Here is a 12,930-nt window from a genome sequence, read left to right as displayed (position 1 = left end):
TGATAAATATTCCTGCTTTGAAAGGTGCTCCTGGTCGAACTTAATAATAATTCGTGCAAACATAAATACATTATTGCCAACTTGTCAAAGAAAGCAATTATTAAAAAAATGTAACTTAAAATTTAAATTGATTGATTTAAAGTTAAATTTATATTAATATATTTAATTTATACCTCCTGAATTTGTGTTGCAAGACACAAAGTCACCTGGTGGTGCATTCATAGTGGGTTCGGTGTGATTCTCCATTGCCCCCCTCAGGTCTTTGTAAAAAATGGTTTCTGTGGAGTTTTTGTACAGCCTCTCAGATTACTTGAAACACTGTGACTCTTTGGCACAGTAATACATTGCAGAGTCCTCTGGCTTTAGGTTTGATAGTCTCAGATAGGTCATGCTGTTGCTGTTATCTTTGGTGATTTCTATTCGTCCTCGCAGACTGCTTGAATAGTCAGTTCCACTGCCAGAGCTATGAACGCGCCCCAACCATTCCAACGCTTTTCCTGCAGGTTGTCGATTCCAGTGCATACTGCAGCAACTAAATGTAAAGCCAGATCCCCTGCAGGAAAGACTCAGAGTCTCCCCGGGTCTTTTCACTACTGGACTAGAAGGAATGGATTCCATACTCTGACCTGTAACACCTGATGAGATTTAAGAATTGAAGAGTCTAAAAACAAACTGAGACAGTTATCTGGCATATATTATGGATCACAGCTTGAATGTGATTTAAGAATGTCTTATAGAGACAAAGCAAAAAGCAAAACTTACTGGGCAGAAAATGAGCAACCAGCAGCAGAGTGACTACATTCATCATTTTGAGGCTGGAGATGTGACCTCTCATGCTCCACATAAAATACAAGACAAGTCAGAATTATAGAAGTACTCTGCACAGACTAAAGATTTGCATCAGAATATCACTGGGTGGGAGTGGAAAATAGCCCAGCAGAGTCAGTCACTCACTTGCATTTTCATATTTTCATTTTGAAATCTAAAGACTTAAAATTATGTTGTTGTTAACTCAAGCTGCTCTATTTAAATTCATTTAATAAAAAGCACTGTCTCTATATCCACTATCAGTGCCTTAAAACACACTATTGCCTTTGCAACACTTCAGTATTGAATTTTTTTTAATAAGTTATTGATATTTTCAAAGGAAAAATAGCATTTGTTATAATGATCTTATCTTCAAAAAATAGCACTTACCACTGTCATAAAACTTGTTATGTACTGATAGAAAACAGAGGAGCAACCACCAGGACCTTCTTATATTTCTTTAAGTCATTTTTATGGCTTTAAATGTGATGACAAGCACTGTCCTGAGAGAACGATCATCTGCAAATATATCACATAAGTTATGAATATCAAACTGATATGATCATGTTACATAAAATGGATGTAACAACATTTTTGTGTATGTTTTATTTGTTTGTTTAATTATTTAGTTTTGTTTTGTTTTTCAGCTACAGTTTGAAACTTTGTGATTAGATTTAGCAAAAGATCCTGGCTTGGGTTAAGATACACCATTTTATTGTACTACCTGGGATGTTAGCTTGAAGTGGGACATAATGTTTTAAAGTGTGATACGAAGTGGACTTGACCAAAGATATAAAAAGGTCAGTTTTCTAGATGACTCCTCATCATGGAGAAATGAATTCTTATACACCCCTGTAAAACAGAGTAAGATCATCACTTTTCAAGTATCAAAAAAGTTAATTTGATTATTTCGTTTGCTTGTTTGTTTGTTTTTTAGGGTAAGAAGACGTTTTTTCATAGTTTTTTCATAGTTTTTTTCAGTGTTTATCCCAATAAACTACAGAAAAAAAAAATATGATGAAAATGTAATTACTCTTACAGTTACAAACAAGTAAAATAAAGTGTTCTTAACTTCGGTTTGGTCGGGGCAAACTTAATTAATAATATAATACTACTTGATTCCATCCATCCATCTTCATCCGCTTTATCCGAGGCCGGGTCGCGGGGGCAGCAGCCTAAGCAAAGAGGCCCAGACCTCCCTCTCCCCAGCCACCTCCTCCAGCTTATCCGGGGGAATACCAAGGCGTTCCCAGGCCAGCCGAGAGATATAATCTCTCCAGCGTGTCCTGGGTCTGCCCCGGGGCCTCCTCCCGGTGGGACATGCCTGGAACACCTCACCCAGGAGGCGCCCAGGGGGCATCCTTGTCAGATGCCCGAACCACCTCAGCTGGCTCCTTTCGATGTGGAGCAGCAGCTGCTCTACTCTGAGCCCCTCCCGGATGGCCGAACTTCTCACCCTATCTCTAAGGGAGAGGCCAGCCACCCTTCGGAGGAAGCTCATTTCTGCCGCTTGTATCCGCGATCTCGTTCTTTCGGTCACTACCCACTACTTGATTGTTTGTGTTAAACGATGTGTCACTTAAATGTGTTGATGGTTTATCTTCAGCGGGCATTTATGTAACTATAAATCCTGTGTAAACAACTTTATCACAGAGGAAAAAAATAACAATAAACAAATATTACACATTCCTGCAAAAAAGAATGTATTATATCGTTTTACTTCATTAACCAGTTTTAAAGGATGAAGATTATGTGTTAAATATTTTAACTTAAGAAATGGGTGTAGGGTGCGGCTATTGCAGTGTGGACTGTGCATTAGATGGATGGCCATGAGAAACACGACACAAACTCAACTGTTGCAGTCCCACCTTTAGGTCAATGTAAAATACATTTTCTGTGGAGTTTGTGTACAGCCAGGCAAATTACTTTGATTACTATGTGTATCTGGTACAGTAATACACCTCAGAGTCCTCTGACTTTAGGTTTGATTGTCACAGATACACCAGGCTGTTGCTGTTATCTCTGGTGATTTCTGTTCGTCCTCTGTGCCTATTCTGCTGGAACAGGCAGTTCCACTGGCGTCATTATAAATACGCCCCCAACTATTCCAGTGCTTTTGCTGAATGGTGTCTGATCCAGTGCATGTTGCAGCAACTAAATGCTAATCCAGATCATCTAGAGGAGTGATTCAAAGTCTCTTCAGCATCTCCAGCATCTGACCTGTAATACCGGATGACATAAAAGGAGAGACAGGCCATGGAAGAATGATATGGTCAGCAAGGATGTCGTCTGGAATTACTTGTACAACTCTTAAGGATAAAAACACAGCAAGAAGCTGGAGAACTCACAGGACAGACAGAAAACAACCAGAAAAGTGAGTTCATTCATCATCCTGAGGCTGGAGATGAGGCCTCTGATGTTTCAAACAAAGTGAAAGTCACCAAAACAGTAGTAAACTACAAAGACATCATAAAGAGGGTGTGGTACAAGTACCCCAACAATGTCTACCACTGAGAAGTTTATTTTCATGTTAAAAATCAGGTCATTGTAAAATACTGTATTTTTCATTGTCATTTTGAAAGCTATTACTTGGGGGGAAAAAAATATGTTAATGTTTATTAAACAGTTCTACATTAAAACATTTTCAATTAAGTCATCTAACTATCCAAAATTGCCTTTCCTGTTAAATGTTTTTTTTTTCTGACAGTCCATGAAAGTACATGCTTGATTAATGTATGAAATGCACCCCAGTTGACTGGAAAATTGCACCTGGCATGAATTGTGATATCCTAAAAAAGGGGGTGACAAAAGAAAAGAAAAACACCATTAAACTGTTGAAACACGACGAAAACAGACATCTGCAATTAAAATATCTACAATCTAAAATATCTAATTATAATTTTTTGGTGTGTTTATTTTTTTGTGTTTGGTTATTTTTTTTCCTGTGTCAGTGGATACGTTTCATCTGTGCGTGTCTGTTGATGGTTGGTAACAGTGCCACATACACAGTAATAGACAGTGTCTTCAGGATGCAGTTTCACCACTGTTAATGTCAATATATTATTGGAATGTGTTAGTAACTTTTTTATTCACTGAATAAAGAAACAGTGAATCAGTAAAACTCAGGTTAACAATAAATTTCAAATCAATGAAGTGTTGATAATATTTATTATATGAGAACATGGCTTTTAAATACAGCTTTTTTCTGAATGTGTATATGATAATGAAGTAAAGAAAAGAATAGTTTTGGTTTGACGTGGGGTGTTAAGTTTTTGTACAGAGTTTCGTTCTCTTGTGTCACTGTGGCTCTCGAGCACAATAATAAACAGCTGAGTCCTCAGTCGTCAAGCTGTTCATCTGCAGATACACCTGCTTTCTGCTGTTGTCTCTGGTGATGGTGAAGCGGCCTCTGACTGACTGAGAGTAGGCTATAGTGCTACTGCCACTGCTGCGATAGGCAATCCATTCCAGTCCTTTTCCAGCAGCTTGTCTGATCCAAGCAGCATGAATATCACTGCTGAACCCTGAGTATGTACAGGTCAGTGTGTGGGAGTCTCCAGGCCTTTTAACCACTGATTCAGACTCTGTCAGTGTTTGACCCTCAGTACCTACAGAAATATTAACTTATTGTTGTGATCACATCTTCATTAGAAAAATGTTTGTTTGTCCAACAGATTTATGTATCCTTACCAGCCAAGGTAGAAAACAAAATAAGAGAGACAACTAAACAGTTTGGTCTGATCATTGTAAAAGTCATTGTTGTTGTCCACTCTGCAGTCTGTGACTTTTACTCTGCAGATGAACATTTGAAGGCATTGGCCATATAAGTTTTGCATTGGCTCCTCCTACTCAACAAAAAACAAAAAAACTCTTTTTCACAAAGTGAGAAGCAAAAGCTGGAAAATGTATAAATGACATTTGTCAGTAATATAACCATGTACTATAAATAATTGCGATGCAGAATTTTCTAATGTTTCAAATGAACAATTATTAAGACAGTGTGACTGAATTTCTGTCTGCTGTCTATGAAGATGAGAGTAATATTCATTTCAATCCGAGTAGCACTGCACTACCTTTCCAGCAGCATGTCTGATTCAAGGGTTCCAGTAATGACTGTCAAACTCTCACTTTATACCCATCAGTCTCTGGGATTCTTCAGGCGTTTTGACCACTGGTTCACACTCAGTTAGGATTTAACAGTACCTACAAACAAATATTTAATTATTAGGGGAAATTAATTAGGGAAAAGTTAACCTTGCATCAGTTCCTCCATCTGTTAAAGGACCACACCTTAGCTCATGCAAAATAGTCAGTAGCACTCATGATTTTCATCATGTTGCATTTTTTGTAGAAATTCATGAACTGCAGCATGTCTGCGTATGTGTTCATCTTATTCTTCTACTGTAATCTTTTGCTATTATTTGTGAACACTGGAATATGTGCTCTTACACTGCTAATATTAAAAAGCGCACATTTTTGTTTGTTAATTTCATAAAATGGAAGAATATAGAATAAGAGGCTTTGAAGCATGCACACTTTTTTATTTTAATGACATCTATGGAGATTTATAAACTCAAACTTCATTGAAGTTATAACAACTAATCTTATCTTAAGTTCTAATTTGAAGACATTTCATTACAAACTTGCATTATAGTTGTTTATGTTATGTCTTTATGTTGGGCACAAGCTAGTTTGATTAATCTTAGGCATAGCAAGTTAAGTTATGGGTGTAGCATATATCATTAGTGTAATTTTCATATTTTCTTTGTTTTTGTTTTTCAAGTTTTCATTGTTATAGAAAGTATACAAGCCTTTCTTATTTAACCACTCCAAAACCATAAATGGTCTAATGGCTCCTCCTCTGGTGGCTTCATGTTACAACTATTCAGACATTGAAGAGTTTTTGTTCAGGCTTGCTGATGGTTTCTGCTACTGTGACTCTCTGGCACAGTAATACACAGCAGTGTTTTCAGCCTGCACATTCTGTCCACTTAAAGTCACTGTCTTGCTGGAAGAGTCAGCGCTAATATTGAAGTTATTCTTTAGTGAATCTTTGTAGTATGTGGTATATTGATTGATTGATCATACTTTATTCATCCCGAGGGAAATTGGGTTAAGGCTGCCAGCCGTGCCAGCGCCATCTTACCCTTCCGACCATACATACATTACACAAACATCACATGGGGAAGACAGGTCAGAGGGGTATAACATGGAAAATGCACAACATGAGGAAAGATGAGTGATAAAATAACTCCCCCCAGACTGAGCTTCAACAGAGAGATCAGTTTGAGAACAGAAGAAAACACCTCTGCACATAACACATGAAAAAACTCTTAATACACCAAAGAAACACATGACAAGCAACAGGGATGGGTAAAGGGTGAGAGACAGCCAGTGTAGACAGTACATCCGGGCCTGCAGCATATGCGCTGGTCCCCTTGATCCACCGTCAGCATCGGAGGGGAATAAGCGTCGAAGGCGTTTGGAGGGGGAGGGGGGATGAGTGTACATCTGCGTGTGTATATATATATATGTGCGTGTGTGTGTATGTGTCCAGAGTTCAGCTGAGACAGTGTCCTTCGCCCTGCCAGGCTAAGTAAACAGTCTTCCAGCCAACCCAGGTGGCCTTGCGTAGGATAGGAAGAACAGTCTAAACACAGTCGTTATCAGGGTGTTGTTGTTCAGTTCCAGCCTTGAGACCACAGCTGGCGCCGAGTGGTAGCCGCATGAAGTGATGATGTGTTTACTTTAGTGCGAACAACTCATATGAATTTCAAATCTGTTCTAACAGTCCGACACTGGTCTCTCAATCTCCCGTTGGAGAGCCGCGAGCTTCTCCATGATGTTATCAACCTTGCGCTCCATGATGTTGTCATTCTTGTGCTCAAAGAGCAGATTCTGAGAACTCACGACCGCAGTGAGCTTCTCCAAGATATTATCCAATTTGCGCTCAGAGATCTTATTCTGAGTATTCACAGCAGCCGTGCGTTCTCCAAGATCTTATCTGTGCTGACTCAATGAGCCCATTTCGAGAAACTCACGCCTCTCCCCATCGTTCCAATCCCAGCGGGCAGCCTTGTGGGGGTTTGAACAGCCGGTTCCGCTTCCTTAATTCTTCGATAAGCCAGGGCCAAGCCAGCTCTGATCAGCAAAAACCCTGTTATCATGGTTCCGAATAGGTAGATATCTTCAGCGTCTTCGATCGACACTCCCGCCAGGCACACCACCCTCCAGTTCTGCCACTCGTCCATCGTGTGCAAGGAAAGTACCTCCAGGACACTCAGGCTCACCCGAGCCCAGACTTCTCATTGAGGAAAGGGTGTCAATTGCATTCAGGGACCAGTTGATCAAATCCATAATTCCTCTTTTAGGTTTTAGAGAACAGACTGTGAGAGAGTATTCCAGGGAAAAGTAATACAAAAAACACAAGACTAGACAAGGACACAAGAGGCTAAGCAGGAAAGCTAAGGGAGAGGAGGAGGAGGAGAGGAGAAAAGTGCGACCGCACAGCAGTGTCTTCAGGCTGCATATTTTGTCCATTTAAAGTCACTGCCTTGCTTGAAGTGTCTAAGTCAATGCTAAACTTGTTCTTTAATGAATCTTTGTAAAATGAATCTCCAGTATATTTCATTCCAATCCACTCCAGTCCTTTCCCTGCAGGCTGTCTAATCCAAGCTGTCCTCCAGCTGCCCAGAGAATAAGACACCTGACAGGTGATGGTCAGACGCTGACCTGGCTGCACAATCACAGAGGTTGGCTGTGTCATCTGCTCACACTTCACACCTGTGGAAAAAAACATGTTTTATGTAACAGCAACAGTCAGTATGCTGTGATCATTCTGTCAGTGTTTTTTTCCAGTGAGACTCACAGGATCCAGCAGCCAGCAGGAGCAGCAGAGCCACAGAGAACATTTTGGTACTCAGGATAATCTGATGAGAACTTTTCTTCTGCTTTAACTGACACCATGATTTCAAGTCTTTATAGTCGACTGTCAGGAAGTTTGCTTTACATATATATAGATGGATGCTGACAGATTATAAGATAAGATAAGATAACCTTTATTAGTCCCACACGTAGGAAATGTGTTATATTCGGCTATAAGAGAACACACTGCGGCAATCAGTATTTACAATTTTTTTTTAACTAATTAAAATAACAATATTATTTAAAACACAAAGATAAAGTTTGATGTGTTTTTCATTCAAAAATAATTTTACGAAAACAATCTCCCAGTGAAGCAGCTTTACTGAATCTTTGACTATGTTGATGACTTAAATGTAATCTCTGTAACTTATGTAAAAAAACGTTTTTCTCACTCCGGTGACACTGTCAGTCTCAGGCACAATAATAAAGAATAAAATCCTCTGCTATCAAGTTATCAAGACCATGAAAAAATATGTACATTGGTTGCATGCAATAAAGTTTATATATTCTGTGTTAAAACAGTACAATTTTGATAGTAAAAATAATTTTATATCTTTAGTACCTGAAAACTTTACATTTATCACACAGTGTTTATGATTACATTTAAACTTTTTTATATGAATGCCTTTAGTCACCTTATGTTAATGCACCATAATTATTTAATTTTGACAATTGGATATTCAGTTATATAAACTGCTTTTTAACATGGTTGCATATTAGTCTTATAAATACTTGCTGGTCAACCTGCTCTCAATGACTGTCAGTGATACTTGCATTTTGTAAATCTTTAAAAGTTTACTAAAAATATCTAAAATGTTATAGTTCTTTAAACAAACATCTATATTTTCTCAATATTGCACAGTTACAAAACTAGACGTATCTATTCTTCTGTAAATGTATATATTATATTTATATTATTAAAACATTATAATATAAATATATTGTATTTATATTAGCCTAGGTGGAAGTTAGCTTCTGACTGAATAAAAAAATAAATTATATTATTTACCATATTATTTAACCTGTTTTTTATACAGTGCCAAGTCAGTTAAAATAGTCGTTGTTGTTTTTTAACTCGGCCTTCTGACAGCTACTAAAAAAATACAACAAAGACAACAACAATAAAAACACCCTCAGACAAAGTCTGATGTTTGCTTATTTAATAACAATCTGAGGTAAACACAGTGGCCACAAAGTATCTGTGCAGAGTTTTATGTTAAAGTGAAATACAATAAAGGAATATCTACTGACTTGATTTTTACATCAGCCATCATTCTTCTATCAATTTAACTCACATTGTAAAATCACTTGATTAATGTAATATCTTAAGTTCATCAGTGGTCTGAGGGCTCCTCCTCTGGTGGCTTCATGTTATAACTGTTTAGGCACTGAGGGGTTTTTGTTCAACTCTACGGATGTTTTGATGCTGTGGTTCTCTTCCACAGTAATACACAGCAGTGTCTTCAGTCTGCAAAATCTGTCCACTTGCAGTCAGTGCTTTGCTGGAAGAGTCTAAGTTGATGTTAAACTTACTCTTTACTAAATCTTTGCTGAATGAATCACCAGGATTATATTCAGATCCATACCAGTCCTTTCCCTGCAGGCAGCAATAAGTAATGATAAATAAGTGTATGTTTAAGAAAGATACTATTAAAGATTAATGCATGTGGTCTGAAAACTAAACAAGATGCTGAGTGCAATTTATAGTAAATATTTGAAATAGATTATCAAATTGATGAGTAATCCCAACAGATATTGTTAATTATTTTGAAGATTCTTGTGCCTTTGTTGTTTCTTCTTGTGTTAATGATGTTGACTTGCAGTTCATTACTATAAATGTGAACAGCAGGAAGTAAATTGTTCCTTTTGTGATGTGGTGAGTTTTTGTACAAAGATTCTTCCTTTTGTGTCACTGTGACACTCGAGCACAATAATAAACAGCTGAATCCTCAGTCTTCAAGCTGTTCATCTGCAGATACACCTGCTTTCTGCTGTTGTCTCTGGAGATGGTAAACCGGCCTCTGACTGACTGAGAGTAGTAAGTGCTACCACCATCATATCGGATCCAAGCAATCCATTCTAGTCCTTTTCCAGCAGTTTGTCTGATCCAGTGAGCATAAATATCACCACCGAACCCTGAGTATGTACAGGTCAGTCTGTGGGAGTCTCCAGGCTGTTTAATCACTGGTTCAGACTGAGTCAATGTTTGACCCTCAGTACCTGCAGATAAAAACATAATTAGCCTTTGTATTTCAAGCATATCATTTGTCATTGAGTCATAATGTTTGTCAAAGAAATACTTCTGTCCTTACCAACACAGTAGACTGACAGGATAAGAAAAACAGCCGTCAACGCTGGATGGTTCATTATAGGAGCCATTTGTCTCTGCCCAGTCCACATTGGTGTGATTCAATCATGTAGTCCTTGTTTTTTATCCTGTGACACATATTCAAAGATGGAAGATATAATTTTGCATGTGTTCCTCCTCAAAGAGAACCACACTCCACACTCCAATTTGGATCTGGCTATATGCAGAGAGGAGTGAGTTTGGATGGGTTCCAATAGAACAACATGAGGTGAACCCCATACCATTAAAAGATGTTCTATTTTTAGGTACAAAAAAATGTCTATCCAAGCTCACAAACAATTTGATAATATTAAACACCTTCTGTGCCTGGCAGGAATCCCACTCACTTCTGAAAATAAATATCTCTTTTCTTAGAAGGACACCCTTATGGGGCAACCCTGATCTCTCTCATCATATTGCTGACCCAATATTGCAGGGATGGAAGGACAGAAATATTCGAACTGTTGCCGACTTATACAATAATGATACATTTATTGACTTTCAACAACTAAAGGAAAAATTCAAACTCCCAGGACAAAGTTTCTTCAAATTCCAACAAATAAGAGATTGGGTCAAAGAGAGATCCAAAGGATTATTCCCCGAGATACCTAAAGAAACTCCTCTTGAAATGCACCTTTGCACCAAACCATGGAAGTCAATAAAAGGAATAGCATCTTCTATATATACTATTATCAATGAAAAATTACCTGACCATAATAAAGCGTCTTTAAAAAGAAAATGGGAGACAGACCTGGGCTATGTCTATGAAGAGGTAGAATGGCACCATTTATTGGAACAGGCACAGACCATGTTAATTTCTACAAATCACAGGCAAATGCAATTTAATATATTTCACAGGATATATTACACTCGTTATAGGTTACATAAAGGGGTTTACATGATGTGTTTTCTGTTTTGCTTTTTTTTTTTTTTTTTTTTTAAATTCTTTGTTCTTTGTTTGCTTGTGTGTTTGTTTTAAATTTCTGTAATTATCAATATTGTCATTATTATTATTATTATTATTATTATTATTATTATTATTATTATTATTATTATTATTATCATCATCATTATTATTATTATTATTATTATTATTATTATTATTATTATTATTATGCCTGTATTTTCTGTGTTTGGTTTTCAGATGTTTGAGGTTATCCTTGAAAGGCATAGATACAAGAGTGTGCACCTGGGAGTGCCTCTGTGGTCACAATGGCCTGCCATGCTGTGGTTATTTGATGATACTTGCTCTGTCCCATAGTTGTGAGTTTTCTGTTTGTTTGTTTGTTTGTTTGTTTGTTTGTTTTTTTGTTTGGTTGTTTTTTTTTTTGTTTTTTTTTTTTGCTTTGTGTGTCTGTTTGTTTGTGTTCGTTTTCTAATTTAAAAATGAAAATAAAGCTTAGAAAAAAAAAGAAACAAAAATCAGGTAAAAAAAAAAAAAAAAATCTGGTAATTCTTTATTTTTAAGTTCATCGGGTCCCAATCAGCCCAAATAGCAAAGAGAAATTAAAAATGCATGCCATGAAAGAGTCTTAGGAGGTTAAAAAAATGATGAAAAACAAAAACTCAAATTGACATTTGGTAGTTTATAACACTTTTTGTTCAAAAACAGTATAACAAAAAAGCTTTAGTCACTTGTTTAATTAAACTTCCAGTGTCTTTTTCTTCACACTTTTTTGTTTACACACAGAAAAATCTGAAAAAAAAGAGAAATTCACTCTTCTGTGCTTTCCCTAAATTTTATAAAAATTTGACTTCAAATAAAGTTTAAATATATATATATATATATATATATATATATATATATATATATATATATATATATATATATATATATAAATACTGCAATACAGTAGTGGACAGTATTTTATTTTATTTTTAACTGACAAGTTGTCAGAACTGTCAAAACTCTTTGCACATTCATGAAGATACATAGTTCGATTTTTGGCATAGCTGCTCATAAATAAACACAGAATAGCATTGTATGTGAATGTGTATTACCACTTTGAATTGCAGTACATTGAGGAAAATTTCATCTTGCATTTCTAAAAAAAAAATGCCACCTTTTTTGATATAATTCAGTATTCCTTGTGTTGTTGGCAAATAGAGGAAGTAGTTTTTGTATGACTCTCCAGTTGCTGTGTCTCACTGTGTCTGTCGGGCACAGTAATAAACTGCTGTGTCCTCAGTCTTCAGATTGTTCATCTGTAGATAGACTTTACTGCTGGAGTCATCTCTGGAAATAGTAAATCTACCCTGGACTGACTGGGAGTAATAAATATGAGTACTATATGTGTGTATAAATGCGATCCACTCCAGTCCTTTTCCAGGAGCCTGTCTGACCCAGTTCATAGGGTAGCTGCTGAATGTGAATCCAGAGCCTGTACAGGTCAGTCTGTGGGATTCTCCAGGCCTTTTAACTGCTGGTTCAGACTCAATCAGAGTCTGACCAACAACACCTGTCAACAGCATCAAATCACACTAAGTTAAATAGTTTGTTGACAGAAATAAATGTTGTGTAATATCAGGTCTATGAGTATTTTCACCTGCCCAGCAGATAGTTAACAGCAGCAGTCCTGTCCTGTAGTCCATACTGTCAAACTGTGTGTCGTTAGCTTCCTGTCATCTTCTCTGAAGTCAGATTTATAGAGGAGGAGCAGCATGCAAAAATATTTTGTTTTTGCATTAACGCCACCCCACAATCTTTTAAGACCAGTCACAATTAGCCATATAGTTAGTACAAGTAATATATAAATCTGTTTTAAAGTCAGCCATTCATTTATATCAATAGAAGAGGTGAAGGTGAACATACTATTGTCAATTTTCTTAATGACTTTTATTAATAATTTTTT

The 12,930-nt window shown here is 36.9% G+C and overlaps 1 protein-coding gene across 1 annotated transcript in view; it reads right to left on the bottom strand.

Moving 5' to 3' along the window:
• LOC146575960 (immunoglobulin mu heavy chain-like) overlaps positions 1-12,670 on the bottom strand; it is a 526,942-nt gene extending 514,272 nt beyond the window's left edge. The window contains exon 1 of the mRNA XM_085272511.1: positions 12,625-12,670. Within this exon, the coding sequence (XP_085128637.1) occupies positions 12,625-12,670 (46 nt within the window). The remainder of the gene's footprint in view (positions 1-12,624) is intronic.
• Positions 12,671-12,930: the final 260 nt, after the last annotated feature.

This window comes from Mchenga conophoros, linkage group LG4 (genome assembly GCF_057382185.1).
Source record: "Mchenga conophoros isolate Kocher_MC1m ecotype Shallow Benthic linkage group LG4, M_conophoros_male_GT1.1, whole genome shotgun sequence".
NCBI lineage: Eukaryota > Metazoa > Chordata > Actinopteri > Cichliformes > Cichlidae > Mchenga > Mchenga conophoros.
This window is presented reverse-complemented; position numbering and strand designations above follow the sequence as displayed.